The sequence below is a fragment of the Drosophila hydei genome, unplaced genomic scaffold, assembly GCF_003285905.1.
Source record: "Drosophila hydei strain 15085-1641.00,03,60 unplaced genomic scaffold, DhydRS2 tig00008119-arrow-pilon, whole genome shotgun sequence".
Classification (NCBI taxonomy): domain Eukaryota; kingdom Metazoa; phylum Arthropoda; class Insecta; order Diptera; family Drosophilidae; genus Drosophila; species Drosophila hydei.
The window spans coordinates 8,415,548-8,443,067 of record NW_022045830.1 but is presented as its reverse complement, the minus strand read 5'-3'; the positions used below and the strand labels follow the sequence as shown (position 1 = coordinate 8,443,067).

At 43.9% G+C, this 27,520-nt stretch overlaps 2 protein-coding genes across 12 annotated transcripts in view; one reads left to right on the top strand and one right to left on the bottom strand.

Moving 5' to 3' along the window:
- The window catches only part of LOC111598651 (collagen alpha chain CG42342), a 68,001-nt gene extending 43,856 nt beyond the window's left edge, over positions 1–24,145 (bottom strand). For all 11 annotated transcript variants that reach the window (XM_023314053.2, XM_023314045.2, XM_023313998.2 and 8 more), the window contains exons 1-2: positions 24,043–24,145; positions 12,464–14,015 (exon numbers count right to left, since the gene is read on the bottom strand). In XM_023314053.2, the coding sequence (XP_023169821.2) occupies positions 12,464–13,262 (799 nt within the window). In that variant the 5' untranslated portion in view covers positions 13,263–14,015; positions 24,043–24,145. The remainder of the gene's footprint in view (positions 1–12,463; positions 14,016–24,042) is intronic.
- Positions 24,146–26,260: 2,115 nt separating this feature from the next.
- Positions 26,261–27,441, top strand: LOC111598807 (caspase-3). The gene is made up of 4 exons (XM_023314233.2): positions 26,261–26,620; positions 26,702–26,784; positions 26,847–27,096; positions 27,155–27,441. Exons 1-4 carry the CDS (start codon positions 26,293–26,295, stop codon positions 27,415–27,417), a joined length of 924 nt encoding a protein of 307 aa, XP_023170001.2. The 5' UTR covers positions 26,261–26,292; the 3' UTR covers positions 27,418–27,441.
- Positions 27,442–27,520: the final 79 nt, after the last annotated feature.

The window sequence follows — 27,520 nt, the reverse complement described above, 5'->3', positions numbered from 1 at the left end:
GTCTGCACAGGAAGTGATGGTCTAGGCAGATGCGGAGGCTGCAGTTGCCGTTGCCGCAGAGGCGTCTCCCAGCTTAAGCCTGCTGACATGCAAAGAGCATCAACAAAGGTATGAAAGGAAACGAGAAAAATGGCAAAGGTAAGCCCAAAGCCCAAAGCCGATGAGGCTGATGCTGATGCTGATGCTGATGCGTGTGTGGCGGGTTAACAGGAATGTAAACAGAGTTATTGCCGCACAAAAGCCACTGAGATCGAACGAGTCGGTAATAACTGGCAGCAAGGGGCGGCAACAGGGCCCAACTAAATACCAAGCAGTGTGCGTGCAACAAACGGCAATTAACAAAGGTCGATGCCAAAAGAGGGCAACACATGCAACAATGTTGACACGCAGGATTATTGATGAGCATTTTGAGCAAAGGACTGAAGGTCGGACAACATGCCATACTCGCCTGGGCTGTCTGTCAACTGGTTCATTAACTCTTTTTCAATCAAAGCAAATATTTGAATAGGTATGCCTTTGCATTGCATTAAACCTGCGGAGTATGAGATCTAGGTGTCGCATAAATCAACTCAAATATTGAAATTTATAATACGAATTAATAATTGAATATTTCCCAGAGACACCCTTGAGCGAATATTTATAAGATATATATATATATATATATACTTAGGCTAGACGTGAAGCGAACTATTTGATTAGTGTTTTATTGGATGGAAGAGAAATTAATTTGTTTATCAATTTGGTGAGAGAGAGGGATGGACTAAAGCATGGAAGTGGTAAAGAGAGACAAAGCAAGAGGAACTGATGGAGAGAGACGGAGATGGAGACAGAGATCGAGACAGGTATTAATATGAATTTGATAGCTGGATATATAGAGAGAGCGAAAGAGAGCACAGAAGAGAGAGAAAGAGACAGAATGACAGAGCAAGAGCAAAAGAGAGAAAGAGAAAACGACAGAGCCAGAGCAAGAGTCAGAGAGAGAGAGTAGCTGAAGATGGGTCACTGTGCTAAAGAGAAAGAGAGAGAGGGAGACCAAGAAAGACAGATTCATAGTAATTGAGAAAAATAATAATATATTTTGAAAATGAGACGGACTAAAAATGACAGAGAAACAGAGACAGTCGGAGTCAAAAAGACAGGCAAACAGATAGAGCAAAAAAAAGTAAAATGAAAGAGATGGATATGAACATGAGTCAGAGTAAGGGAGAGAAATACAGGGAGCCAGGCAGGCTGGGAAAGATGGAGAGAAAAAGGAACAAAGAAAAACATAAACATATATATATATAAAAATAGAGAGAGAGAGAGAAAGAAGAAGAAGAGAGAAGAGAGAGAATGTGAAAGATATTGAGATGAAGGCGAGATAAGATGGTGTAAAACCGAGAGCGAAAGATTGAGATGCAGATGTGCTGATCTACAGCAGAGAAGGGGAGAGAGAGAGAGCAAAATGTAGATTCTAATGAATAAGGTATTATGAACTTATGAGCTATGAGCTGCATACATGTTAAGTAAAAGTCACAAGCTGTTGAATAAATGAGAATCGAAGAGAAGGGCAAGTTAATATTTTAAATTTACCGCGTATGGTTAGATGGTATTTAATAAGATTGCAAGACTAAGTTTAGTTTCTCTCAGTTAGCTTTTTGTATCTAACTGCTCTTTTCGTCTAGCTGCTAATCACCAACGGCCCACGCATTCAGTAAACTGTAAGTCAAACCTTGGCTGCATTAGCTCAGCCCATGCAACTTGTTGCTGCAGGCAACACTAGGCAGACACAAATTATCTGAATTTTGAGTGGGTTTGACGACTGCGAGCCGCAGTTAGAGCAGATGCAGATGCAGATGTAGATGCAGATGTGAATGCAGCTGTATTAAGGCTGCTGCAGCCCAATGCTAAGCAGCTCATCCAAGCCCGAGAGGTGTGAGTTTTATGTGGAAACCGTTTTGTTAACAGCTGCCTGCCACAAAATAAAATATAAAAAAGACCCAACGCGTGAATAGCAGCAACAAAATTACAATAAATTATATAAAGTGTTAAATGTGTGCTCTCTCAGCTCAACTCAGCGCAGATAGAGCAACAAAGGAGCTGCCGTTGAACTCGCCGAAGACGCTACATTTGAGAACATACATAGAACTATATATCTCGTATGCGTTTTGTCTAACAAAATGTTGAAGCAGCAGAGAAAAAAGAAAAAGATTTCGTTTGTTCTGAGCAGCTGGTGCGACCCTTTTCCAGTCTAGTTACAAATGTATCTCAAGCTTTGGCTGCGACCCTCAAGATTTATGGCGCTTAATCAAGCAGCGAACCCAAAACCTATACCTATTCCCAAGCTCCTACTCCTACTACTAGCATAACCAATTTGTAGTGACAACTATAAGCTGCAGCCCGAGCGCCATAAAAAAAACAGCACTTCACATACTTATATATAAGATATATGTATTCATGTCTCTCTCTCTATATAGCTAAACTGTGCGTCTGTGTAACTGTAGCTTGAGCTCGGCATATATGGGCTGCGAGTTGAAGGTGTCAGAAAGTTGACGCCATTTGGGTTTGTTAAACATAATAAATGTGAATTCTCAGCAGTTGGCTTTATTTTTTATTCTTTAAGGTTCATGCGGGTTGTTCTTTTGCTTGATAAGACGGCGACCCTGCCATAGAGTTATATTCATTATTGTTATTGTTATTGTTGTCGTTGTTGTTGTAGTGTTGACTTTAATTGACAACAGTTTGGCATTGGTCCAAGCCTAACCACTCGAGCTTATAAACTAAGCCCCGTGCACAGTGGGCCAGAGTTGATGTTGATTCTCAGGTTGACTGCTGCTGCTGCTGCTGCTGCTGCCTGTTTACTTACGTGCTGTTTGTTGTTGTTTTAAAATGTTTACTTAAGCATTTCACTTGCGTTTAAGTGCACACACAAAATGCATTTGTGATGCTTAATATGTTTAACTATGTAAATGCAGCCTTCGTCGTGTTTATGTGATCAGAGTGGGGGTGTAAGTCAGACAGTTGAGAGATGCTAAAACGTTTTACACCCAAAAAGGCCAAAATATAAATAAATATGAAGAGCAGCAACAACAATAACAATGCCATCACATAAGCGCCACACATGAGTGCCTTCAAGAGGTGTTAAGTGAGAGAACAGCGCGCGCGAGCAAAGCGAATGCAAATGTTTAATTTCCAGCACGCAGCACTTTGCATAATACAATTTTCAACAGCGCTCGCATCACTGTGCAGCTGCTCCAGAATGCAGCGATGGCTTGCATACGAAATGTAAACTAACTGGAATCAAAAGCACTGCGTACTTATGAATGGCAGGGCGAGAGGAACGCGCGCTCGCGTGTTCGGGGCGGGGCCCAACATACGACAAAGTATTCAGCAAGTGGAGCATAGCAAAGTCACAAGATGAGCAGAGCGAGCAGTGCAGCAGGCAAAAGCTGTCTCTTTAAGCTGATTAAAATTTGTAAGTTGACAAACTGGTCAGTGCTCGTCGACTGCCAAAGGGACGATGCCAGCGGGGTTTGGGCGCAACAGGAGCGACAAGCGGCTGACACCTGAACGCTGCGCATGCGTTCTGCCTGTTGTTGCTGCCAGCCAAAATGCAATTCCAATGAAATTGACGTGACAACCACGACGAAGATGAGTGTGACAAAAGCCACAGACCAGGGCCAGTCTGGCATGAACAAGCCGTCGAGTCACAGCGCAGACCAAATCGAGTCCAGAGACTCCGAGCGCTAGACTCAGACAGCAACGTAGACGCAGCTATGAGCGATGAGTGCACAAAATGGAAAACCAAATAGCAAAATGTTTTCAAAGTCGACCAATATGTGCTCTACCCATTCAAAAGAGCTCAGCACAGATCGAATGTTAAATGAATGAAATTATATGATCAAGAAAAGTCACTTATAAATGTATATCTACCAAATTCTGTCTATATTGTATCTATACCCAAGGATTTCCAGCTTAAAAATGTTGTATATGAAACCCAGTTTTAGTTTCCAGACAGCTCAGTTAGACATCTGCTTCAAGCTTTATATATCTATGTAGCTTTTAAATGAACTTAGAAATCAATGAAGCCTTTAATTGCCAGTGCATATCGAAAGACAAACCAAAGCAGGCAACAGAGGCAACGAACATGTCAAAAGGTGTTGCATGCCCCGCAGTTGAAATACTTGTCGCTTGTTGTTGCCGTTGCTGTTGCTGTTGCTGTTGCTGTTCCTGCTGTTGGTAATTTGAATGGCGGGCGAATGCAGTGGCTGGGCTGGAGCTGCTGCACACGCTTCATTGAGCGGCAGGCCTTGCTGGCTGGCAGCAAAGGCGACTGCTGAAGAGGCGACAACTACAACGACTACTACAACAAGTCGAACAGCAAACGCGACATCAACGGCGACACATTCGCATTTTGATTAGATTTAACCAACGCTTTGGCGCTCCAATTGTGTGCAGAGGCCGCAGACAGAGCTTGCAGTAGAAGCGAGCCAAAGAGCGGGTGCGGACGAGATGGGCAGAGAGTGTTAACGGTGGCCGCCACATCGTCAAGTCGCGGTCGTCGCCGTCATCGATGTTGTCTAACGACGTCGCATGTCTGACAATGCGTTTCGGCAAATGCAAATGCAAATGAAACGGGCTGCCAGGGCGCGCCCACTAAATGGAAAAACCCACAAAGCAAAGCGCAACTTAATTGCACGCTCCGGGGTGTGACATAGACAGGGCTTTAACGTGGAAGGAGTCTTAGCCAACTGCTAGTCGCTGGCCTGCAGTTGCCATTGACAAACGGACGACAATTTTGATTGAGTTTTGGCACGCAGCACAAGGCTGGCCAGGCCTGGCTAGGACTAGGTACTCGAATCGATGAATCAGACGGCCGCAACAAAGGCAGGTAATTTCCAGACACCAGCCACACACGTTTTTTTATTTACCTGTGGCCAACAAGCCATAAAAGCTTTCCACATGGCCAGAACTCTATTTGATGTGGCCAGCACATGCGTGCGACGACTAGCCCCAACTGTCAAACGTATTCTCCTTCCTTTTTTTTGGCAATTTATAGAAGCACTTAGAACTTTCACTTGGGTGTTTATTAACACAAGCCCTTAGTCTGCTGAGATATCTGCTTAATCATAACTAGTTCATCGCAGCTTAAATTTCGTTAACTAACCGTGAAATTTTCAACCAGCCGATTGTAATCTTATAGCTTATACAAATTTATGGAAGTTGAACATTTATAAAAAGAAGAAGCAAAAGAGTAGAGACAAAGGAAATAATATATGTACATATAAATCTATACATAATTGTAAATTTTTTGTCGTACGCCTCTCGTATTACACATCGGGCATAATTTATCAGCATTAAAGCAAAAAACCAGTTCGCCTCAACTGTCACCCTGCCCTGTGGCTGCTGCTGCTGCTGCTTCTTCTTTTGAATTCATCTTCAATCCGAACCTCGTTAACAGCCTCAATTATATTGGTGCATTGCAGCACGCAACCACACAACCACTCAACCACTCAACCGCGCACAGTGGCAACTAACTGCCCCGCTTGGAGGGTCGATGCGCTGCTCAAATTGTTTTGTTTTATTATTGAATTTTCTGGGAAAAAGATGTAAAAATCGTAATTCAATTATGACCAAGCGTTAACATATTTCTCAAAACGGTTTTTATCGTTCCGTGTATTAAGTGTTTCTTGTTCGACAATGATCGATTGTGATTCGGTCGAATGTGGACCTCGTAGCGGGTTGTAGAATGAATTGCACGAAACACATGAAATTGATACGGACAGAGCTAATGATTGATTTTGATTTTGGATTTGATTTTGATGCTGTTGTTCATATTGTTATTGATATTGGCCAACGGAGACGGCGCTGGCAGTGGAACAGACAGAGAGTTCTTTAGTTAGGCTCATAAATACAGGCAGATTGTGTTACCGGATTGTAAAATTGACCAGGAGAGAGCCAATCGCCAGACAGTGTGACATTGATGGGGGTTTCGATTTTCATTTTCATTTTCATTTTTCATTGATTGAAACATAAAAAAAGTCAAGCATAGCAGACAGATAGATAGACTGTGGGACAGGCAAATAGACAGACAGTGTCTAATGTCTGTCTAAGCTGTGACGCAGTTGAAATCTTCGATTTTTGTTTTTGCTTTTGGCTGTAGACTAATGAGCCATGCTGTGGCGCTCGCAGCAGGGCGTATGCGTGTTATTTTTGCGCTTTTATGGATTGTGCACATTAAATTGATGACATTTTCCACTTTTATGCATATTTACAGTTAATTTGCATAAATAGTCAAAAATTGAAAACGAATCGCTGAGGCCGTCGCTGTCGCCGTGGCTGGAAAAATTATGCAGCATAAAAGGCTAAAAACATTATTCGGCCATAAAAGCAGCGGCCAAAAGCGGGGAGTGGCCATTATTATTATTTTTTTTTTTTGGGAGGCATATTCGAATATCAAATGATGCAATAAAATTCACGTTAGCTCGCAACATGCCCCTCGAGCCAACCAATGAAATGGCGCTTAACGTTTTATATATTTTTCAGCTGATTTTCTGGCGATTTAATGCACAGATTGGCCGAACCGAAGCCAACAAAAAAGCAGATGATAAATTGCAAGAATTTCTATTTAAATCGTAATTGCTAATCCTACCTGAAAGCATAATCCACCCACTTGGCAACGCGCGAACTGACGCGCCAGCAATACATCATCTTTATCTCCTCGACCTGGGAGCCACCCAGCAGACAATGCCGTGCGCCTCTAAGCGGAAGCGGACTGGATGCAGAGGCATCAGCAAGGGCCTGGGGAGTTACGCCGCACCGAGCCGAGCAAATGAAAACAAAACCAGACTATTTGTCAACGCGAATGAAGCCATTTATTATCCATCATAAAACTTGTATTTATCGCTAAATGTGGGCGCTAGGGCGGTGGGAGGCGGCATGGCCCGTTGGCTGCTGGCTGCTGGCTGCCACGCGTTGCACTAACGCTCGCAAATCCCATGAGTAGCAACGGCAACAACAGAATGACGACAAATCCTGGCAGACGACGAGTAGTTTTGTGTGTGTCAGTCAAACAAACAATGCGAAGGCAAAAATAAACGTTGGGCCAGCCAGCAGCCAGCAGGCTGCCAGGGAGGGGGAGGGGGAAGGGGAGGCAACTGCGGCTGTCTGTGGCTGTGTCTCTGCCAGCGGGCAGGGGTTGTGCACAGAGCACGCAGTGTCAAGGCAATAAATCATAAAGCAGCCGCCGCTGCTGTTGCTGCTGCTGCTGCCGCTGCTGCAGTCGGCGGAGCTATAGCTGTGGAGCAGCCATTGGACGCTGTGTACGTGAGCATGGCATGAAATTGGAGCATGTGCGTCGTTTGAACGCCAATGTCGCTGTACTCGCTGAATTGTCGCTGAAAATCACGTAAAAGTATAAAAATGAAATCTGTTTACAGGCAATGCACGCCCAATGCTCACAGCTAACCACGCCCCTGTTTCTGTTTCTGTTTCTGTGGCTGCTTTTCAGCTTTCAAGCAATTGGAACTGTATCGTTGATGCTGACGCTTGTCAAATGCCGCAGTGGCGGCCCAAAACGAGCCGCCGACTCGAATAAATTTCAGTTTGGCGCTGAAATATTTACGCAGCAGCCAACGCGCTCAATTTCCAGGAACAGGCAATGAGACGAAACCACAAGCAACACAAAAAAAAAACAGTATAAAAAAGGCTAAAGCCAAACCCAAGCCAAGCCTCATGTGCGAACTGGAAACCAAAAACCGTAAAAGAAATCCGCGCATATGTGGCGAATAAACTAACCAAACATCCCAGACAGTTGTAGATCCGGTCACAGCTGCACACACGCACATACACAACTACAAGTTATAATATACAAATGCTATATCTAAACTCTGAGCAGACGGACTCGAACTCGAACTCAACTCGACTGATGGACAGCACGCGCAGCTAGAGAATTGTGCTAATTGCCAAGTTCATTTGAGATAAATTCACAATGCTGCAGCTACACAAGTGAGCCAATTAAAGCAGCTCAATAGTCTAATTTGCATGCCCTGTAAATATGAGATGCTCAATACAGTCTCGCATCAACTGGATACCAATAATCCAGTTACACTGCTCAGTTTACATGAAGTCATAATTTATTTGATAGATAATTGCAAATCCAAATTCAATTTCAATTACAAATATGATTTATGGCCTAACTAAGCCAGGCCTTCAGGCAGCTCCAATTAATTATCTATCAAATCTATTTTAACTTTCACATATGATTTGAGATTGTTTGATTACTCTGAGAGTCAGGTCCAATTCGCACTGAAAGCGTAATCCAAACTGGATTTATATAATATCTATAAGTAAAGCATCTCGGGCAACTGGAAATTGTTGCCATTGGTTTTTTCTTGCAACGTGCGCCCTTTGATTGCTGCATGTTATTGAAATTTTAATTGAGTTCTCACCTGACTGGCGCAGTAGCTCATCAAAAATTGACCCTTGTGCAGAAATGTGCCCAAAAAACCAATTGGCAGTTGGCAATTGGCAACGCGTGCGACATAAGATTTAAATGAATTTTATGCAATTTTTCGGTGGTAATTCATTTAGTTTATTGCTGTCAATAAATTAATTTCATTTTGCTGCTCATTTTTTTATCGTGCATTTTCCAGCGGCCTGCCTCGTGGACTGTGTTATTTTTAATAGCATTTCTTTTTTTCCCATCTCAGTGTGGCATTCCGATGAGAAGCTGAAGCCGCAAATACGTAAAAACAAAACACAGCGCCACGGGCTGACAGGGGAGAGACTGCGGCAGCTATGGGGCAGTAGAGGCTGTCTGGCAGGAAGGCGAATAAATAAATTTGTCAACAAATGAGGCATCCAATGTCGCGTCGTGTGTGGGTGAGTCCGATGCTCACGAGGATGGGACGACGACACAAATAATGACGACAGTTGCGCATTCATTTCGTTTCACTAATTAATAATTTGCCGCTGCTATAATTGTTGTTGTTGTTGTTATTGTTGCTGTTGCTGTGCAGGGGAATGGTTTATTGTCCTATTAGTTCGGCATTTAAATGGTAATCAAGGCGTGTTCTGTTGTTGGCCAGGTAAGCTCGAAGTCACGCAAAGTCACAAATGAAAGTCAAAACAACAAAAGGCACAAAACCAATTCAAAGCAACAACCAAGCAAACAACTGGCCAAGTCCCATAAACAAAATGCTCAGCATGTAGCGAAGAGCAGGCAACAGCGGCAGGAGCACACGGGCTGAGACCAAATTGAAAACGAAGAGGAAATCAATTGATATGTAGCGACAATCGATATGCCGAGGTGTGGTCTGCTCTGCTCCGCTCAGCTCAGCTCCGGTATGGCATGGCCCGTTAACATTCGAATTGGTGTTGGTATTGCTCGGTTGCCCAGTACCGTCTGTGTGGCAATGGCCGAAAAACAGAAGCGTCTGTGGCCTCAAACAAGGCCAAGGGGTATGGCTGGCTAGGCATGGCTGGCTGAGGGTATTGGTTCGGGTGGCTTTGTGGTAGGTGAGAGTTTGTCGTTCTGCTTTGGCACGCCCTGAAACCGCACAGCACCACCAGCAACAAGGCGCATGGGCTTGGGGGTGGCTGCTGGCGCGTTGGCCTCTCGCCTCCCCCAGCCCAGCTGCGGCAACATATGCAGAGAGAGACGCACTGTAGCAGCCGTGAGACATATGAGTATATCCACTTGGTGTTATCCTGACAACGTGATTGAAATTTATGACTGGCAAAAATATACGCAAAGCAACAGCAACAGCAGCAGCAGCAGCAGCAGCAGCTGTGAAATATAAAAAGAAAAAGGCAGGGAGAGATGTCTCTATGTGCGCGAAGGGGGAGCGACTCAGCACGTGAGCTGAATGTGACCAAAAGGAGAACATCTCTGGCTGCTCGGCGAGCTCAGTGAGAAATTGCACTGAATAAAAAGCACTTGTACGCATTAAAACCTAATTGGAAATTTCCATAGTTCATATACCATTTTCTCTAACAGTCTCTATATGGCTGACTGTCTATCTGTCTGGATATCTGTCTGTATATCTGTCTGTCTCTGTGTGTGTGTGTCTCTCTGTGAGTGGCTACTGCTCTCTGTGGCATGTTCTACATATTTTGGCTTGCAAAATGTCACACGCAGCCAACGATGTCCGTTGAGAGTCAAGCGCTGTCTAGTGATTGCTGTCGTTGTTGTTGCTGCTGCTAAAGTGGATTTTGCGTTTGGCTATGATAAATTGAGGGACAGTTAGGGGCAGTAGCAGCAGCAGCAGTAGCGTATGGTCAGCATTAGAGTATGTTGGGGGCTAAACAACCATGTGAAGCACTCATCTAGCAGGTGCAGCATCCAAAAGCTGCGAAGTGTGTGTGGTTGAGTGTGTGTGCGTGTGTGTGACGCGGCAGGTCACGACGGGTTGAGAGCTTAGTACTGAATGAGTACTGGTCAAATGTCATTCACAGTTGGAAGAGAATTGCCACAGCATTGCACTTGACTTTTCATTTCAAAAATATTGACAACCATGAATAACGAGCCAATAAAGGCTGCCAAACGAGTCACTAAACAAATTAGCTTGAACTTACATCAAATAATTATTTAAGACTGTTCGATAAAAGTGAAAAAAAACTATCTCTGCAATCTGCTACTGCCTGTATCTGTTGCTTTGACCTGGTACTCACTGTATTTGCAGTCTTCGATTATGCTTTTGCATGGCTCCTGCTGTAATTTGATCAATCTCAAGTGGATAACGACAAGTTGTAAGTAATCGAATTAACTGAAGCATATTTCAAAGTGCGGCGCCATTTTGCTTAGCTGCAATGTCCTTGGCACGAACTTCAGGATAACTGAGCTGCATGTCCGGACAGCTCAAGTGTTGAGTATGAAGACTTTTGCCGCAGTCACTTACAGAGATAAGCAAGAAGAACTTGCATAACCTAGCCCCGTCCCGTTTGGCTTTGATTTATTGTTGTGTTGGGCTCAGAGCTGTGAAAAGGCTGCGCTGGAGCCGTGGCACCGTCCGCCTGGCACGCGCTTATCAAAGCCGTCGGGAGTGCCGGGAGAGAGTCGAAAATTTATTTATTTGCAGTGACTTTGAAAAGAAACTTCGACCGTTGCGCTGGCTAGCAGAAACTTTCGACCTGCGTGCGCATCGATTAGAAAACTTTTTGTCGTATTTTGTCTCCAAAAGCAAAGTGGAGGTCGGGGTCTTGGGCCGAATTGGCCAAGTTGTTAAATAATTGCGCTGAGCATTTAGTTACCAGAGAGTCGTAATCCCACACAGCCGGCACACGCTGCGTATGCGTCATATGCTAGGCAAAAAATTGCAGCTGGAAGCCCGGTCCATACGTGGCCCGGATTAGCCGCAAACTTTGCCAGCAGCTTAGCGGCACTCGAGTGGATGAGTTAATTGTGCGAATGTCAAGACAAATTGCGTTAATGCGCCAAGCGTACAAAGGACACCAGCGACTACGACGACAATGAATACAAGGACGCTAAAAGCACAAAGTTGTTCATGTCCCCACCAAATCCCATAAGCAAAGGTCAGGTCAGGGGTGGCTGTGGGCCTGATTGCGCCCGCGATAGCAGTGTGTGTGAGTGTCGCTAAAGTTTTTAAAAAGTATTTTAAGCAAAATTTATGCAAACCACAAAGCAAGCTGGCAGCCATACACAGACACGCAGGCAGGCACTCAAAGGACATGGCTAATCCCCGAGTAATCAAAGTTTGGCAATGCCAAGCGAAACGAGCAGCGAAGGAAGCTGCAAGCTGAAAGCCAAACATAGGAACAAAAACCAGTAGCCAACAGCCAACAGCTCAGACAAATTGCACACAGAGACAACCCACACACACACATATACATAAAGACACTCAACATGTGTGTGCTGACAAGAACTGGGGGCTGGGCGCCAGTCTGCGCCCTCTGATGGAAGCGAGTGCAAAAAGAAAACACTTTTCCAATTAATGAAATCTCTAAACTGCCATAAATTTACCCAGACGCAAATAATTAAATTGTGTTGGCTATCACGCCTCTCACACACAAGACTTGTTGACTTATGTGTTGCTGTGTGTGTGTGCGTGGGTGACTGACATGTCAAATCAATTGTGCATTAACCATGCCCTGGCCACAAACCACAAATAAAAGCGGCTGCCGGCCAATGCCTAAGCCATCAAATTGACAAGTGTTCACATAGCGAGGGTTGCTCTAAGAGTTTTAGGAGCGAAGCTACTCAAAATGAACTATATTTTTATATTATTTTAATAAAAATTTTTATATATAGAAATATTATTTAATATAAAAATTTAATTCAAATTTTTTAAATATATTTTATAAATAAAATATGAAAATATTTTTTAAAAATATTTCAATTTGTATAGATAATATCACTGCTAATATTTCGAAATATTTGCGCATTATATTTAACAGAACTTCATTGAGCTACCCTCGCATTTAAATGCAGCCCTTGTAATGCAATTAGAACGGTTCAACTCACCTGGTTGGCACTGACACTCGCCATTCGCTGCTGGGCTGCCTCCGAGGCTGGCTGCTGCGGCTGCTGCAGCCGCTTCGGCCGCTTGCCGGCGTTGCTGACGTCGCGTCAGCTGCAGGTGGGAGACATCGCGACGCAGACGATGTAGCTCGCGGCGCACATGTAACACCAAGTGCGAGGATGTGCCGTTCTCGCTGTTGCTGTTGCTGTTGGTGCTGCTGCTGATTGGGCTGGATATGATCTGGGGCTGGTCGGCGGGCCAGTGCAACAGTTGCTGCTGCTCCAGGCGCAGCTCCAGCTCAACGATGCGTGCGTCCAGCTGCTGCAGGCGCTGCAGTCGCTGCTCGAGGCGCGTCTGCCGCACATTCGCATAGAGCGCAAAGCTGAATGCACACAGGCAAAGCACATAGCAGGCGATGTGCAGCAAGGACATGAGCTGGACTGTGTATCGCGGCCGTTCCTTGCTGTTGGCTGCTCGGGCTGTTACTGCTGCTGCCGCCGCTGCAGAACGCTGCTGACAGGTGGCCGTTGGTGTTGCAAGGCGACTAGTTGTGCTTGTTGCAGCAGCAGTTGCTGCTGTTGACGAGGCGCTGTCAGCGGCCGCATGGCCAAGCAACATGCGCTGCTGCTCCATATCGACGGCTGCAGCAGCTGCTGTTGATGTGGTTGTGGCTGTTGTTGTTGTGCTTGCTGCGTTGGTGTCGTTGTGCACTGTTGGCATTGTCCTTGTCACGGAACTGGGACTGGAATTGGAATTAGAACTGATTGGGTGGCCGCCGGGCGGCACTTTATGTTTGCGCATGCTGCGATTGAAGACTGTCTGTCGCCTGTTTTAAGCTAATGCTAGAGACGTTGCTGCTGCTGCTGCTGCTGATGTGGCTGTTGATGCTGCTCCGGCTGCTGCTGCTGCTGCTGCTTGGACTGTGCTTAAGTGTGTTGGCGGCACTTGAAGTGTCCTTGTCGCATCACAAAAACACATGTGCTGCACTATGCCAGCTGCTCCTTTATTTTTTGCCTTCTTTCCCTTGCTCGAGTGTTTGGCTATGTCCTTGCCGATGCTCTATTCCGTTGCGCTATTTGGGCAGCACATAGTGCCTGTAATGCTGCTATTGTTGCTATTGCTGTTCGTGTTCACGCTGTTGTTGCCACGGCAGGCGAGCCGCATACAAAAGCTACGCGCCCATCGACTGTGTGGCTGCGTGGGTGGTCCAAATTCGCTTCTTGGCTTTTGGGGCAACGACACACCGAAAAAAAAGAAATCGTTGTGAGCTGGAAAAAAATATAGCTGCGTACTTTTGGGCGCTGCTGCCACTTGTGCCACTTGTCAAACTCTCGCCGTGGTTGCTTTTGTTTTTGTGTTGTCAATCGTCACAGCAGCTGCTTCTAGCTACTGCCACTGCCTGGGCTCCTTGACAACTTTTCTGACAGCGCTCAGCGAGTTTTCGCTCTTCACGTTTTTACTTTTCCTTGGGCTACCGCGCAGTTTTCACTTGTCCCACGAGCGCTCTTCACATTGCAACTTATTTAGTTCTTCGGCTCTTTGCGCTGCAACAAACTGTAGAGAAAAGTGAAAAAGTCAGAAAATAGTGAAGCAGCAAAAAAAACCGAAAAAATTGTCAGTGAAAAATGCGGGGTGAAAAAAGTTTACAAAAGTTGCCAGCAAATCGGCGCAGGCGTTTGCCGCATTGGCCATGCTTGAATTATGGCAACTGGACCCAGTCGACACATTTTCAATAATCAAGCAGGCAGCGTTGCCAGGACGACATTCTAGCTGTGACGCGTCCTGGCGTTAACTTCGTTTTAAGTTCAGCCAGCCGTGTTTAGCGGCTACCAACTTGAGCCGGCTCAACTTGTTCGCAAACTTTTGCGCAGCAACTGAAAAAACAACAGCAACAAAGAAAAAATACCAAAAAACCGACAGCAACAACAACAGAGTTGCCATTGCGGGGGGCACTAAAAGTATTTGACCCACAGCGTTGGCGTGTCAAAAACATTTGTAGCCTACAACTGTTGACTCGGGCGGGCTGGGCATGAGGATGGGGCTTTCGCCGGCGTAGCGCCACTTGAGCTCCCACAAAACAGACATCAGACGGCAGACAATATAAAAATCATAAAACAGAATTATTGTCATGTTGGGAAATTTAAGAGCAGCCAAACTTGAATATGCCACGAATAAATAACTTTTCAAGAACTGAATCATTTATTCAAGCACATCTACATCTGAGTGCTGGTGTGAAACACACTTTTCCGAACTCCATTTTCTAGAGAGAGAGAGAGAGAAAACACGCAGCAAGTCTTGTTGAAGATATCCGCATAAAGTGCTATGAAAATGTCTTAAAAGAAAAGTTGCAAATGTCAAAATTATTTTGTGAATTTCAGAAGATGCCAGTTGTACTAGAGTTTATATTAAGGTAATGTGAGCTGCTTGAGAAATTAAGAGAAAATTCGTGAAAATTCTATCAAATATATTCATTTACAGTTCGCTGCTCTAGATAATGCTATCATCTCTTGTTTTGTGTTTCTTGCTATATATAAACAGAAAAGAAAAGGTTTAATAAAAAGAAGCTGCTCTTCAAGTGTTATGCGCGCATCATAATGGATTATACAATACGTGCCCTGCCTGTGTATGTGTGTGTGAGTGTGCGTGTATATTGCGCAATCATGTGGCAACCACAACAGGCAGCAGTAAGACAGAGGCTGAATCGCTCATAAAACTCAAAAACAATCGTATGAAAAGCGCACCACAGTACGCGCCACAGCAACCACAATACAAAAATTGAGCATAAAAGTCAAAAGGCCAATTTCGATGAGCAGTGAACAACAACAACAACAACAACGGCAACAAAAAGCTGCGGCAGCAATAAGCAGCTTATGAAGCAAGCAGCGGGTGCAAGTCAATGGAATGTTTGCTACACCCTAATAAAACTAATTGAAAGTCTTGTGCGCTATGGGGCCAATAATAATGCCAATAACAACGGACAGCAACAACAACAACAAGCTTTTAATTTAACAAATAAGAGCGAGCCAATCCAACAAAACAGACAGACTGACAGACAATTGGCCAGTGAAAAGTCAGAGAGTTGACCCGAGTGGGCATTGCTTTTGCGCTGACTCTGCACTCGGACGGACAGACGGTGAGACGGACATACGTACGTGCATATATGTCTTTGTGGCTGCTGTCAGCTGGGGGTTAATGCTTTCTGATGCTAACTCAATATAAATAAATTGATTTCAAATTTCAACAGTTTGGCGCGCAGCTTTTGTCAATTACATGGATCTGAAGCTGCCCTGAGGGGGCGCATGTCCCAAAAAGTATGCTATGAATTTTTGTGCGCTTAAATTCAATTATGTGTGTCGGTCATGAGTGTGCGAGCGGGCGAACGAGCGTGTGTATGGGTGTGTGGGTGTGTGCCAGCGAACTCTACTTAGTAAACGCACACACACTCAAACACTTATATATATATATATGCATGAGTGCGTGTGTGTATGTGTGTGCAAGCGTAATGTGTGTCCAGCTGGCAATTGAAAAATTTGATTTCGAATTGAAATGCAAATCAAGCAAATAGAAAGGCATTGGACGGACGAGGGCCACTGGACAATCCTTGCCGAGAGCCCGGCTCAGCTAATGCACACAATGTTGAGTTAAGTGAGACACGTGTGTGGGTGTGTATGTTTGTATGAATCCACAAGCTGAAACCAGAACGTAGCTAAGGAGCGTCAAGGGCTGTAAAAAGCTCAATTGCAATGCATTCAAAGGATTATTGTCCTTATTTATTTTGCTAAATTTATTCGTTACGCACAAATGCGCAAAACAATACACACACACACACGCACACGCACACAAGTCACACACAGCCACACATAGGTATTGCCTAGGCAATTGGCAAACTGAGGAAAATGAAAACATGAAAGGGAACAGCAGGGCAAAATCAAAGCAAATAAACAATAAAAATAATCGGGCCGTTAGTAACACATGCGCATTCTTCATCATCATCAACAACAACAACAGCTGATGGCTCAAGGAACAAGGAGCAGCGCCCAGGAGCAGCAGTTGACGCCTCAACAACCACCGGTCACATCACATATATGTACGTATACACATCTATATATATTGCCAGCTTTATTGCTGCCACTACACATGAACAGCAACAGCAACAGCAACAGCAACAACAACAGTCATCAACAACAGCCAACATCTTTGGGCTGCGAAGTCGCCCCAACCCTGAGCCCTGGGGCCTTAGGTGCTGTTCGGGGTAATAAATAGTTGTCGTGTCATATGAAAAATGCAAGCAGTGTTTAAGTTTTTCTTGGCAGCCAGTTCCGGAGACATGGCCCCAACCTCCTACTGGCTGTGGATGTGCCATTTCCCAGTTCAAGCTACTATATATATGCTCCTTCCTTTTTTGCTGCTTCATCGGCGAAATTGAAAAAACGTTGGCCAAAGTCGAAGAAGAGAAATGTAAATGCTTGACAGGCCAAAGGAAATCCAAACTAAAGCTTTTGCCCAATATCATTCACAACGCGAGTAACGAAGGTAAATGTTGCTGTAAAATACATAAAATTACTCGATTTCAATACCTGTACAGTGAGCCCTAGAAATGTTGGCATCATAAACAACTAAATAGGCAAACAATTCTGGCATCTCGACCCAAGCATATCACATTTCAGGACAATGTAATTGAACCCAAAGCAAGCCTCTTCAATTTCCATTGGCAAATTTTTGCGGCGTTCGTTCTCTCGTTTTATGCGTAAATGATGTGATGCTGTGCAGTTAGCCGAAGCTCGGCTTTCGTTGCGGCATGTCTAACACACACTGTGGCTGTTGTTGTTTATGTTCGGGCCATTTCCTTATAATTTTTACAGCTTGTTTTGCTGCGGCTGCGGCTGCCGAAGATGCTGTGTGGATGCTGTGGATGCTGAGCATGCGGCACTTTTCCAGCTTCTCATCTTTTTTTGTTTTTTGGATTTTTTATGTCTTGACTACAGATACTGGTACAAACTATTAGTGCTATTCATTGTTGTAGCCGTCTTTTGGGTCTTTGTAGTTTTATGTGCGCTGTTTTACAACACTGTCGCAGCACGCCCACTCTCAGAACGACGGCATTCGGCATTCGACTTGCCCCTGGGAGAAATTACTTAATTTCGGAATTTCAATTTAGCACTTAAGACTCAAAACATGGCGTCGCCATCAAGGATAGAAAGTGGGCGTGGTGTCCAGCCAGCAGCCCAACTACATGCAGCTACAATGAACTGTGCGAGTGTGTGTAAAAATCCAGCTTACACATGTTGTGACTTTTTAAAATTTCCGGAATTTTTGGCACGCAATGTTTGCTTTTGTTTACTGGCTACCAACTCGACGATGCCTCGATGCCTCAATGCCTGTCATGCAACCAGTCAGCAGTTCAGAGGCTGCCTCTACTTCTCAATTCTTTCCTCTCGTTCTCTCTCCCTCTCTGTCTCTCTCTAGTGCACATAGCTAAGGGATAAGAAATACATTTATATATAAGTTTTGCTCTTGTTGCTGCTGCATAGAACTGCAAGAGCATCAACAACAAATGCTGATATAAGTCTTGGTATCCATAGCTATACACTGTTCTCTAGACAAGGCATATTGGCAACTTGATAGCTGGTAGTGTTGTATAGAGTATTGTCTATTCATATTTTATATTATATAAATAAGCTGAGAGACTAAATATCGAACAGAGTATTGCATCGTCAGTCGCTCACAACTACTAAAAACTCAGTAAACGATAAATAACCTAAGGAGGCAAAGTCGTGAAAATAAATTGAAATATTATTAAGTAGCTTAAGCACTAAGTACTTAAACATAATAAAAAATATATAATACATAATAATATAAAGTCGTAAATTGCTTTTTCGCAGAAATCAATGCAAGTTCTCAACAAAATCAGGTAAATGAAAACGAAGGTTGAGACTCGAAGCTGGTGTAGAAATGTAATTTGTCTGCTTGTGACTACAATTAATAATAATAATAATAAAATCTTGTATTATTAATGACACCTCCAAGCCTTAGACATTATACTTAAAAAGCTTTCAAGTTATTAGACACATTATCAAATCGTATAAAATTAACGAGTTAGTTCGAAAACGAGGAACAATTAACTGTGTATAAAACTGAGCGGCGCACACACCTGTTTGCACCCACACCTTGCAGCTTGGCAAAGTTTTCGAAAAGCAGGTAAACTGTAATAAAACCAAGCCAGAGCGTGCCAGAGCGAGAGGGAGTGGGAGAGAGACAAAGGCACAAAGCCGTGTAAGAGTAACTATATACGTTCACGATTATCCTTACTGTTTGCTTGGCTGCCCTATTTGCACCTGGCACACATGACACACGCTCGTGCTTGGTGCAACATTTAGTCAAAGGCGGCCACACCTCCCGCCAGCTATACCAGCCATGGCAGCCATGCGGTTAGCGAGTTTGTTAAACAGTGTAAAGTTACACGCAACTAAGCACTTAACTGCACAAAAGCTCGACCACCTACGCGGTGGGTGGCTGGGTGGTTGGGTGGTTAGGTGGTTGGCCCAAGCTGGCGTGGGTAAGGGCAAGACATTGGCATAAAGTACATACAAGCTGCAACCGCAGGCATCGCCGTCGACGGCGAGACATGCAACCTTGCACTTGAAGTGGTCAACCGGACGGACGGACGGACGGAAGGACGGACGAACAACTGAGCACAAAGTCTGGTTGCGTGCGTTTTTATGAATGAGTCCGGCAGGCGCAACAAATGTTAATCCGCGACCCCGCTAAAAGGTCGTACCACTAGCTGCTTGGCTGCCCGCCTGCCCGGCTGGCCAAAGCCGCAGGGCCAACCACCACCGAGTGAACGGCAATTCCCAGCGCTGGGTGGCCCAGGCAGTAGCTCGTTCTGTGATTAGGCGTAAATTGAAGCGCAGGCACAGGGCGCACATTGGCCAACTCTCTGTTCAATCCACTGTAGCCTGAAGTCTGTCCAGCCTGTGCCACAGACTGTGGCAAGGCTGCAAAAAGGGCAAGCTGTGTAAACAGATACAGCTGGACACTGACAAGGCAGCACAGAACAGGGAACAGGGAACTGGGCAAGACTGTGTGCGGTTCTGTCGTGTGGCTTGTTTTGGTTAAAGCCTGCAAGAGCTGCGCCCATTAATTTCTCCATTTTTACCATTTTTGCTGGCGCCCACAGCGTTTAAGTTGAAACTCGAAGGCATTCAAGCTGCTATTTAAGGTTGAGTAAAGATAAAAGAGTATCGAAAATTGATAAATAAGTTTCATTCATTAATTCAAACAAAAGATCAAGCAACTAAGACATCAATCTCTTAACCATTGGCAACTATTCTAAATTAAACAAAAACCATTTACACACAAATAAACAAAGTTAAACAGAATAAATCCGTGAACGTATATCATATATCATATGTATACAAACATTGCTCCCTTTGCTTCTCTTAGAGATCTTCCAGTTGATTCAAATATACAAGGCTTTGTTAGGCCTTGATTATCTGCATATTATGAATAGCTAAAAAGAGTTTTTTCTATCTAGATTTACTCATATTGATTGTATTTAATTATATATTTTTTTGTGTTTCTTTTTATCAAGCAAATACTGATTTTTGGCTTGTTTTAGTTCACAAATTACTCTAAAAAATATTACTAAAATTCGTTTCAATCTGATTTCCTTGTGTTTTCAACCCTTTTGTGCCCATTGAAAATAGGAATTCAAGCTGAAAAGGGTTTTGTGAAAATGTATATAACAAATAGAAAGAGGCGTGGCAGCACTAGTAGTAAGAATATGTAAAAATGATTATCCATCAGGATGACAAACGGATCTAGCCTAGTCTAATCTGTCGAGAAATGAGACTTGTAATTTTGAAAATTTTACTATTAATTTTACTGATCGATAAAAATCGATAACTAAAATTTTCTGTTTTTAGAGTAATTAAATATCACCATCAGGATGACAAATGGATCTAGTCTAGTCTAATCTGTCGTGAAATGAGACGAGAAATTTTGAAAAGTTTACTGATTATCGATAAAAATCGATAACTAAATTTTCCATTTCCAGAGTAGTTAAATATTACAAAAGAACTTGAAATTGAGCTTTTGAATACCTTCTCCACTTTTGGGTATTTCTTAGTCAGGCACTCCCTACTAGAGCTCTCTTATGTGTTTACATTGTGAATGACCATAAAAATACACCGAGAGATATCTGCGTATGCAAATAGCCATATTTCATATGATAAATCATGAAAATTTGCCATTTGTGAGCATTTCGAAATCATAGAAAATATCGTATTTCATGCAGAAAATTGATAGTGTTTCCCATGGATTTTCACGTAGCTCATTTGATAATGAAAACATTCCACATCATTTGTAATTCGAGCATAAACAAAATGAAAATCAGAGCTCGACTGGCCTTTTGCATTCAAAAGAGAGCCTTGACAAAGCAGACACTGGGCGCAGGTCAGCTGCGAGCTGCAACCGCAGTTAAGCCCCAGCGTTAAGTCAACTACAATGGGCATTCAGGTATTCTGGAATCGGGTGCGTTGTAGGCTTCACTAATCAGGGATACGCATCAATGCATACCAGCTCAACCTAGACGACCTGAAGAGAATGCCGCAATGCACGTTGCCCGACCAGTGGCTGCATTCACTGAGCCACAATCAGCTGGTGGGGCTTAAAGCCTCTGTCTGGCTTTAAATGGTAAATTTAAATGCGCTTTAAACGATTTTCCCGGGACTGGCCTTTGGGTAATTTGTGTGTGCCTTGCAACCTGTCGCTACCACAACTCACGGACTGCAATTTTTCAGCAGCTGACAAGATGTCGTCTCTGAATATGCTGTGCTGGGCTGTATTGCCTGCCTGGCCACATGGCCGCCTGGTCGTCCTCCCTCCTGCCCGCCTGTCTTGACTGCCTGCCTTGTCTGTGTGGTGCTGCATAATTGCATTGTGGTTTGGGGATTATATGTGCTTTTTTTCTCTGTGTTTTTTGCTGCTGCCCAGACACGATGTCTGCCCGGCTGCTGACTCACTTAAGACAGCGTCGTTTGCTAAGCCTTTGGCTTCGGCTGATTTGCGGCTTTTAAGCCTTAAATGCATTCAGCTCATTTAATTTACAAAGCCAAGCAACCCAGCAGCAGCTTTTATCGCCAGCTCTCTTTCTCTCTCTGTCTCAGTTTCTCGTTTATTATATAATTAAGTTAAAGTGAGCGGCGGCTGGCAATTTGCGTGCAGCTCCCAGCCTCCAGGTCCAACCCCCATTTTCAGATTTGACAGCTCTGCACGCTAATTTCTTAATTTTCACCTTCCGCTTTTGCGGTGGCAACTAACTAGCGACAGAGTCAGACATAGAACCGCAGCAGCAACAGCAGCAGCCGCCACAGCTCCGACCCGTATCCGTATCCGAACCCACTTTGCGTCTATACATAGCCGTGTGAAGCACAACCCCTTGTTGTTGTCTGTCTGTCCAAAAATCATTTCCGTAATTCTATGTCTATTATTATTATTATGACTTTTATTGTTATGCTCAACTGCCGGCTGCTCCTGCTGCTGCTGCTGTTATCAACACCCGCAACCATGGCGCGACGACCCCAAATACAACTTCAGGCTTGTGCAGCAACTGTCCAGCGCCAACCTCCCTTTTCGCTGATTGCTGCTGCTGCTGCTGCTGCCGCTGTCGCTGCTGGTTCATTCGCGCGTTAAATGTGCCTGATGGGTTAGGGGTGGGGGGTTGGGGATGGTTAGTAAATGAAACCCCCTCTATGCGATTGAAACTACGAATGGTTCATGCCGCCGCTCTGCTCTTTGGCTCGATGGCCGTTTCGTGTTCAATTTAGCGTCATAATTTCGTTGATGGCATGGACTGTGCTCGCTTTTCAACCCACACCCTAAACAGCAACTTGCCGCTAGCCCCACAGCCTCACAGTTGCCACTTGCCACTTCGCCCTGTCACAGTTGCTGTCAAGTGTTTTGTTAAGTTCATCAAAATTGTCGCCGGCTGTTACTGCTGCTGCCGCCTCCATTAAACGCAATTTTTAGTTGCGGCAGTCGCGTCTACTTGACTGTCATTCATACACTCATTTCATTCATTCATTCATTCACTCAGCCATTCAAGCAGTTCACGCCATTTACAGTTACAATTAATGTTTGTTTGCATGTCGCCCGCATCGCCCCACACATACACACACACCCACACAACATCAAAGTAGTCCCAAGGCAATTCGCCAAAGCCTCACCCTCTTCATCGTGCTCTGAGCCCTCTTATCAAAGCAGCTAAAAGCTTGCATATTTCATAAGAGCCAAGTTCATAAAAAAGTACGTCGAAAATGCGAATCCGGCCAGCCTGGCCAATTGCCCCCGGGGAGCATAAAGGGTCGTCGTGTGGCAAAAAGCGCAACCTTTGCACCAAGCAGCGGCAAGCAACAAGCAACATTCAACATAAATAAATATTTTTTTCTACACCTTGCACCTAGCCGCTGTCGCTGCCGCCTCTGGGACAATCACCTGAACCACCTGGATGCTTGGGATGCTTCTGGTCAACTGGGGCCTGTCATAAAGTATGTTAAATATTTGTTGAGCAAGGTGCGTGCAGTAATTTCAGAGCTCTGCCTCGGAGTTCATTAGATTTGTCGACTCAACTTGGCTCGAAGCGGAAGAGGGTTTGCAGTTAAAGCAGATGTATAAACAGTTGACAGCTGGTCACACTGGTCACACAATTGCGAGATTAAGAAATGCTGTAAGTTTACAGAGTATTTTAAGTTATTGAAGACATTTGCAAATATATATCAAATATGAGCATATTTGTAGATGATCTTAAGGTCTTGCATGTTGGTAAGCAGTATATATTCTAGTATTTTTTTATTATGGATAAAATTGAAATTTACTTTTGCCTAGAGCAAGTTCTCTATAAGATAGCTTCATACCATAAATGCTGAACAGTTTTATATATATATCTGATTTTTTTTTTAATATGTGCTCAAATTATTAGAATTTTATATATTCCAATTTTATATATTCCAATTTAAATTTAATTTGAATTTTCTTAAAATCAAGCTACTTAGTAATTAAGGGCCTCTAAATAAAGAACTGCCAATAATTTAAAATTATATACCATTTAATTTAGCTGAAATTACTAAAAACCAAATATACACAAAGCGAACTAGCAGCAAGTGTATTGAGTCTTCGGCAAGCCTAAGAAAACTGTTCCTACTTTTTTTACAGCTTTTTTTTGCACTTTGGCGGGCATTCGCCTAAAAGCGTGCAGGCATTTTTTTGTTATTGTTGTTGTTGCTTCTTTTCTTTTTTATTTTTCTGTCGAGCTGCTTTTGATTTGATTTCGCTTTGCCTTTTGTCATTGGCTCAACCACCACCCTAATTTGTTGTTGTTGTACACGTTTTGCATACAAAACTCACAAACACATTCATACGTGTACTTCACATGTATACAGGGGTAAACCAGCTCATTATGTACAAACATGTTCGCACACACACACACTCACACACAGATGCCCACAGCATGTAAGAATGTTGATTTTATTGTATGTGCGAGTGTGTTTGTATGAGTGTTGAGTGCAACTCTTTTACATACTTTGTGCTTGCACCTTGGCGTTTCACTTTACTTCGGTTGGTGCTGCTGTTGTTATTGTTGTTGTTGTTATAGCTGTTGCTGCTGCTGATGCGACGAACGATTTATGCACTTAACATAATTTAATTTCCAAAAAAGTGCCGCAACCAACAATAATTTAAAGCTAGCACTTGGCACACAGACACTTCTTGCTTGTTGTTGCGGTTGTTGTTACAGCTTTGTTTTGTTTGGTTTTGCTTTCCTTTTTCTTTTTCTTTTTTTATTTTTCTTCAGCTGGTTGTTGTTGCTGCTGGCAGGCCTTTAATCAAAAAGCAACAGAAACGCTAAAATGAATACAAGCACCGCGCGCGGAGTAAACGGCAGGCACTAGCTCCAAATGCTTGGACGAATCGGGTGCTGCAGGCGAATTATTCGCGAACCACTCACACACAAACACAGTGAAATAACTCGACGTTCGCTATGTTTTCTGTTTAGCTTGACAATCGCTTCGCTTCCGCGCCGTTTAAACACGTCCACTCGCAATGCAAGTCGTCGCGCAACTGAAAACTGGAAATGAAACCAAGTTGTTGCTGTTGCTGTTGCTATTGCTCTTGCTGCTGCGACCGCTGTCAGCGTCGCACAGTGGCTCTCTGCGCATGTTGTGGTTGCGATAGCTACGTAAGCAATAGGAATATATTTAATTGTTGCAAACTGAGTTATTGTTTAATTTCATTTCGTATTTATTGTATCAAATAATGTATTATTACTAAAGAATCTCAAACATACCGTTTGACAAGAGTCTGTAGCGGAAAAATATTAATAAGTATAGAATATATTGTTAATAAAAGTCTGAATATTTCTTTCAATTAATGTTAGTAATATTAATATAAATATTTTTATTTAAGTGATATTTATGAGATGCAAACATGTAAGCTAATTTAAAAGTTAGCTCACAATAAAATATCATCGCTTCACTGTGCGTCACTCCATGATGCTGCTGTTGTTATCGTGTTTATGTTCTCTTCATGCCATCGCTGATGCTGCTGATTTCAACTGTTCTCTGCAATGCAATCGCATTGGCAATCGCCATCGACGGAAGGTTTGATTTTTGTCTGCGGTCGCATTAAACTAAAGCACAGTCAAATGGAGCGCATAATGGGAAAGCCATAATTAAATTCAATTGAACATAGAATTAATGTAGATGTGCAGTAGCACGAGAAATAAAATTGTTTGCCCCAACTAATGGAATTTAACATTAAGAATAGTAGCTTCATCACTTTGAATACAGTTTTAATCTGGCTGCTTATATTTGCTTAACACTTGTTTGCAGCTCTAAAAAAAATTTAAAAACAGAAAACAGAAAATAAAATTAATTCAATTAGCTAACCACCCAAAAAAAGCAATCCGTGTAAAAAAACTCTAGTCCTATTAATTAGCCAAAATAGTTTTGCTATGGCCAGGTCTGCAGCACTGTTTCATTTGCCACGCGTTCCGCACAGCACACACGACACACGCACGCTCTCTTAACCGGCGCCGAGTCTCTTAGGCGATCCGCTCTCTTTGAGCGCAACGCACTAACGGTACTTTTGGATGCCAGCACACTGACAATTGGGCACTGCGTGCGTGCGGGGACACCGACACAAGCACACTGCAATAGAGCCCTCTGAGGCGAAACACTTTCGTGCTCTTTGGGTGCCATACTCATTTCCGGTTTCCGTTGCTTTGTGTGCGTGTAAAATTTGAATTGCGTTGCGAACTTTGGCGTCCTGCGTCTCTATTTTCAACGGTATTTCTTCCATGTTTTTTTTTTCTTTCTATCTTGCGTATTGCCATTTATGGAAAACACATTAATAGCTAAGCCCGTGGAGCAGGACGTCAGAGCTGGCGGATGTTTGTAATTTCCATGAGCAATGACAAGAGCGCCCATTGAACCAAGATTGCAGGATGACAGCCCCCCAGATTTCATATTTGTGGGCGTGACGCGTTGCCCAAATCGAATTGTCTGCTTGCAGCTGAAAACACATTTTATTAGCTGCCAATTGCCGGCAATGAAGAGAACTTCCCTTGGAGCAGGCTAATCAGCATTTGGATACGAAAGAGTATGAGGCACACGAGCCGAGTCGCGTCGCGTTGAGGGAGCTTTTAAGGTGATAAGAGGAGCATTGATTAGATAAGACCAGCTGGTGGCATTAGAATTAGAAGAAATAGAATCGAAGAAAAGGCTTCCACAATGAGCCCCAATTAGTCACTTGGTGGATCGCAACCACGACGGACATGGACGATACGGACCTCTCGATTTTTCGCTCCAAGAATCGCAAGAAAGACAATGCGGATGCTACGACAATGGCCACTACGCCCACCTCGGAGGCATATCAAAATCGTATTATCACATCGAGGCCAACGACCGAGGATACCTATCCAAATTGTCCACGCGCCGGTGTTGCCCTGATCCTCAACCACAAGGAAGTCAAGGCGCACAAGATGCGCATGGGCACCGAACGGGATCGCGATGCTATCAAAAAATCTCTGCTCAGTTTTGGTTTCGACGTGCGGGCCTACAACGAGCTAACCTTTGCCGAAATCAGCGATTTGCTCCAAAACGGTGACTAACGCCCATTCCATTTATATTAATATATATAAATGTATGATAATGATTCTTATCGGAAATTCAATTTGCTTGCAGTGGCACGCGAGGATCACAGTCAGAACGACTGTTTCGTACTGGTTGTCATGTCGCATGGCGAGGAAGGCAAGGTCTACGCCAAGGTATGTCTAGCGCTCACTGGTCTCCATTCTAGTGTCTGGTTTGTAATGGCTTCTGTTTGAAGGACATGGCGTATCCCGTGGAGCGTCTGTGGAATCCCTTTCTGGGCGACAGCTGCAAGACGCTTGTGAACAAGCCGAAGCTCTTCTTCATACAGGCCTGTCGCGGCAACAATTTCGAGAGGGCCGTGGAGTTCACAGAGTTCACAGTCATGACTAGAGAACTGGCCCCACCAGCGGCCCCAGTGACACAGCCCATTACCTATGCCATTCCCAGCACCGCTGACATGCTCGTCTTCTACTCAACCTTCGAGAGTAAGTGAACTGAATCGCTGAATAATCGAGATCAGCTCCAATTTATTCCATTTTCCAGAGTTCTACTCGTTTCGCAATGTCGAATACGGCTCTTGGTTCATACAGACTCTCTGCAAGGTGCTCGACTTGGCTGCCTGCAATGAGGCCAGTCAGCCGGAGGGCGTGGATCTGCTGCGTCTGCTGACCACAGTCAATCGCAAGGTCGCCTACGAGTATCAGTCGGACATGAAGAACGTGGAGTACAATCAGATGAAGGAAATGCCCAATTTCATGTCCACATTGACCAAAACTTTCAACTTGCGCGTTAAGCCAAAGAATTGAAACAGCCAGCAGAGCCTATTCGATTAAACATATATATATAAGCTTTCAACAATCCATGTAAATAAACATGTGCCGCGTGTACAACATAACGAAAATGTATCTG

What these genes read in the sequence shown, in the direction of transcription:
- LOC111598807 (XM_023314233.2), top strand. Translation starts at nt 26,293, where the DNA reads ATGGACGATACGGACCTCTCGATTTTTCGCTCCAAGAATCGCAAGAAA. An exon ending in CAGCGATTTGCTCCAAAACG is followed by an intron (nt 26,621 to 26,701) that starts GTGACTAACGCC and finishes ATTTGCTTGCAG; the next exon opens with TGGCACGCGAGGATCACAGT. An exon ending in AAGGCAAGGTCTACGCCAAG is followed by an intron (nt 26,785 to 26,846) that starts GTATGTCTAGCG and finishes TTCTGTTTGAAG; the next exon opens with GACATGGCGTATCCCGTGGA.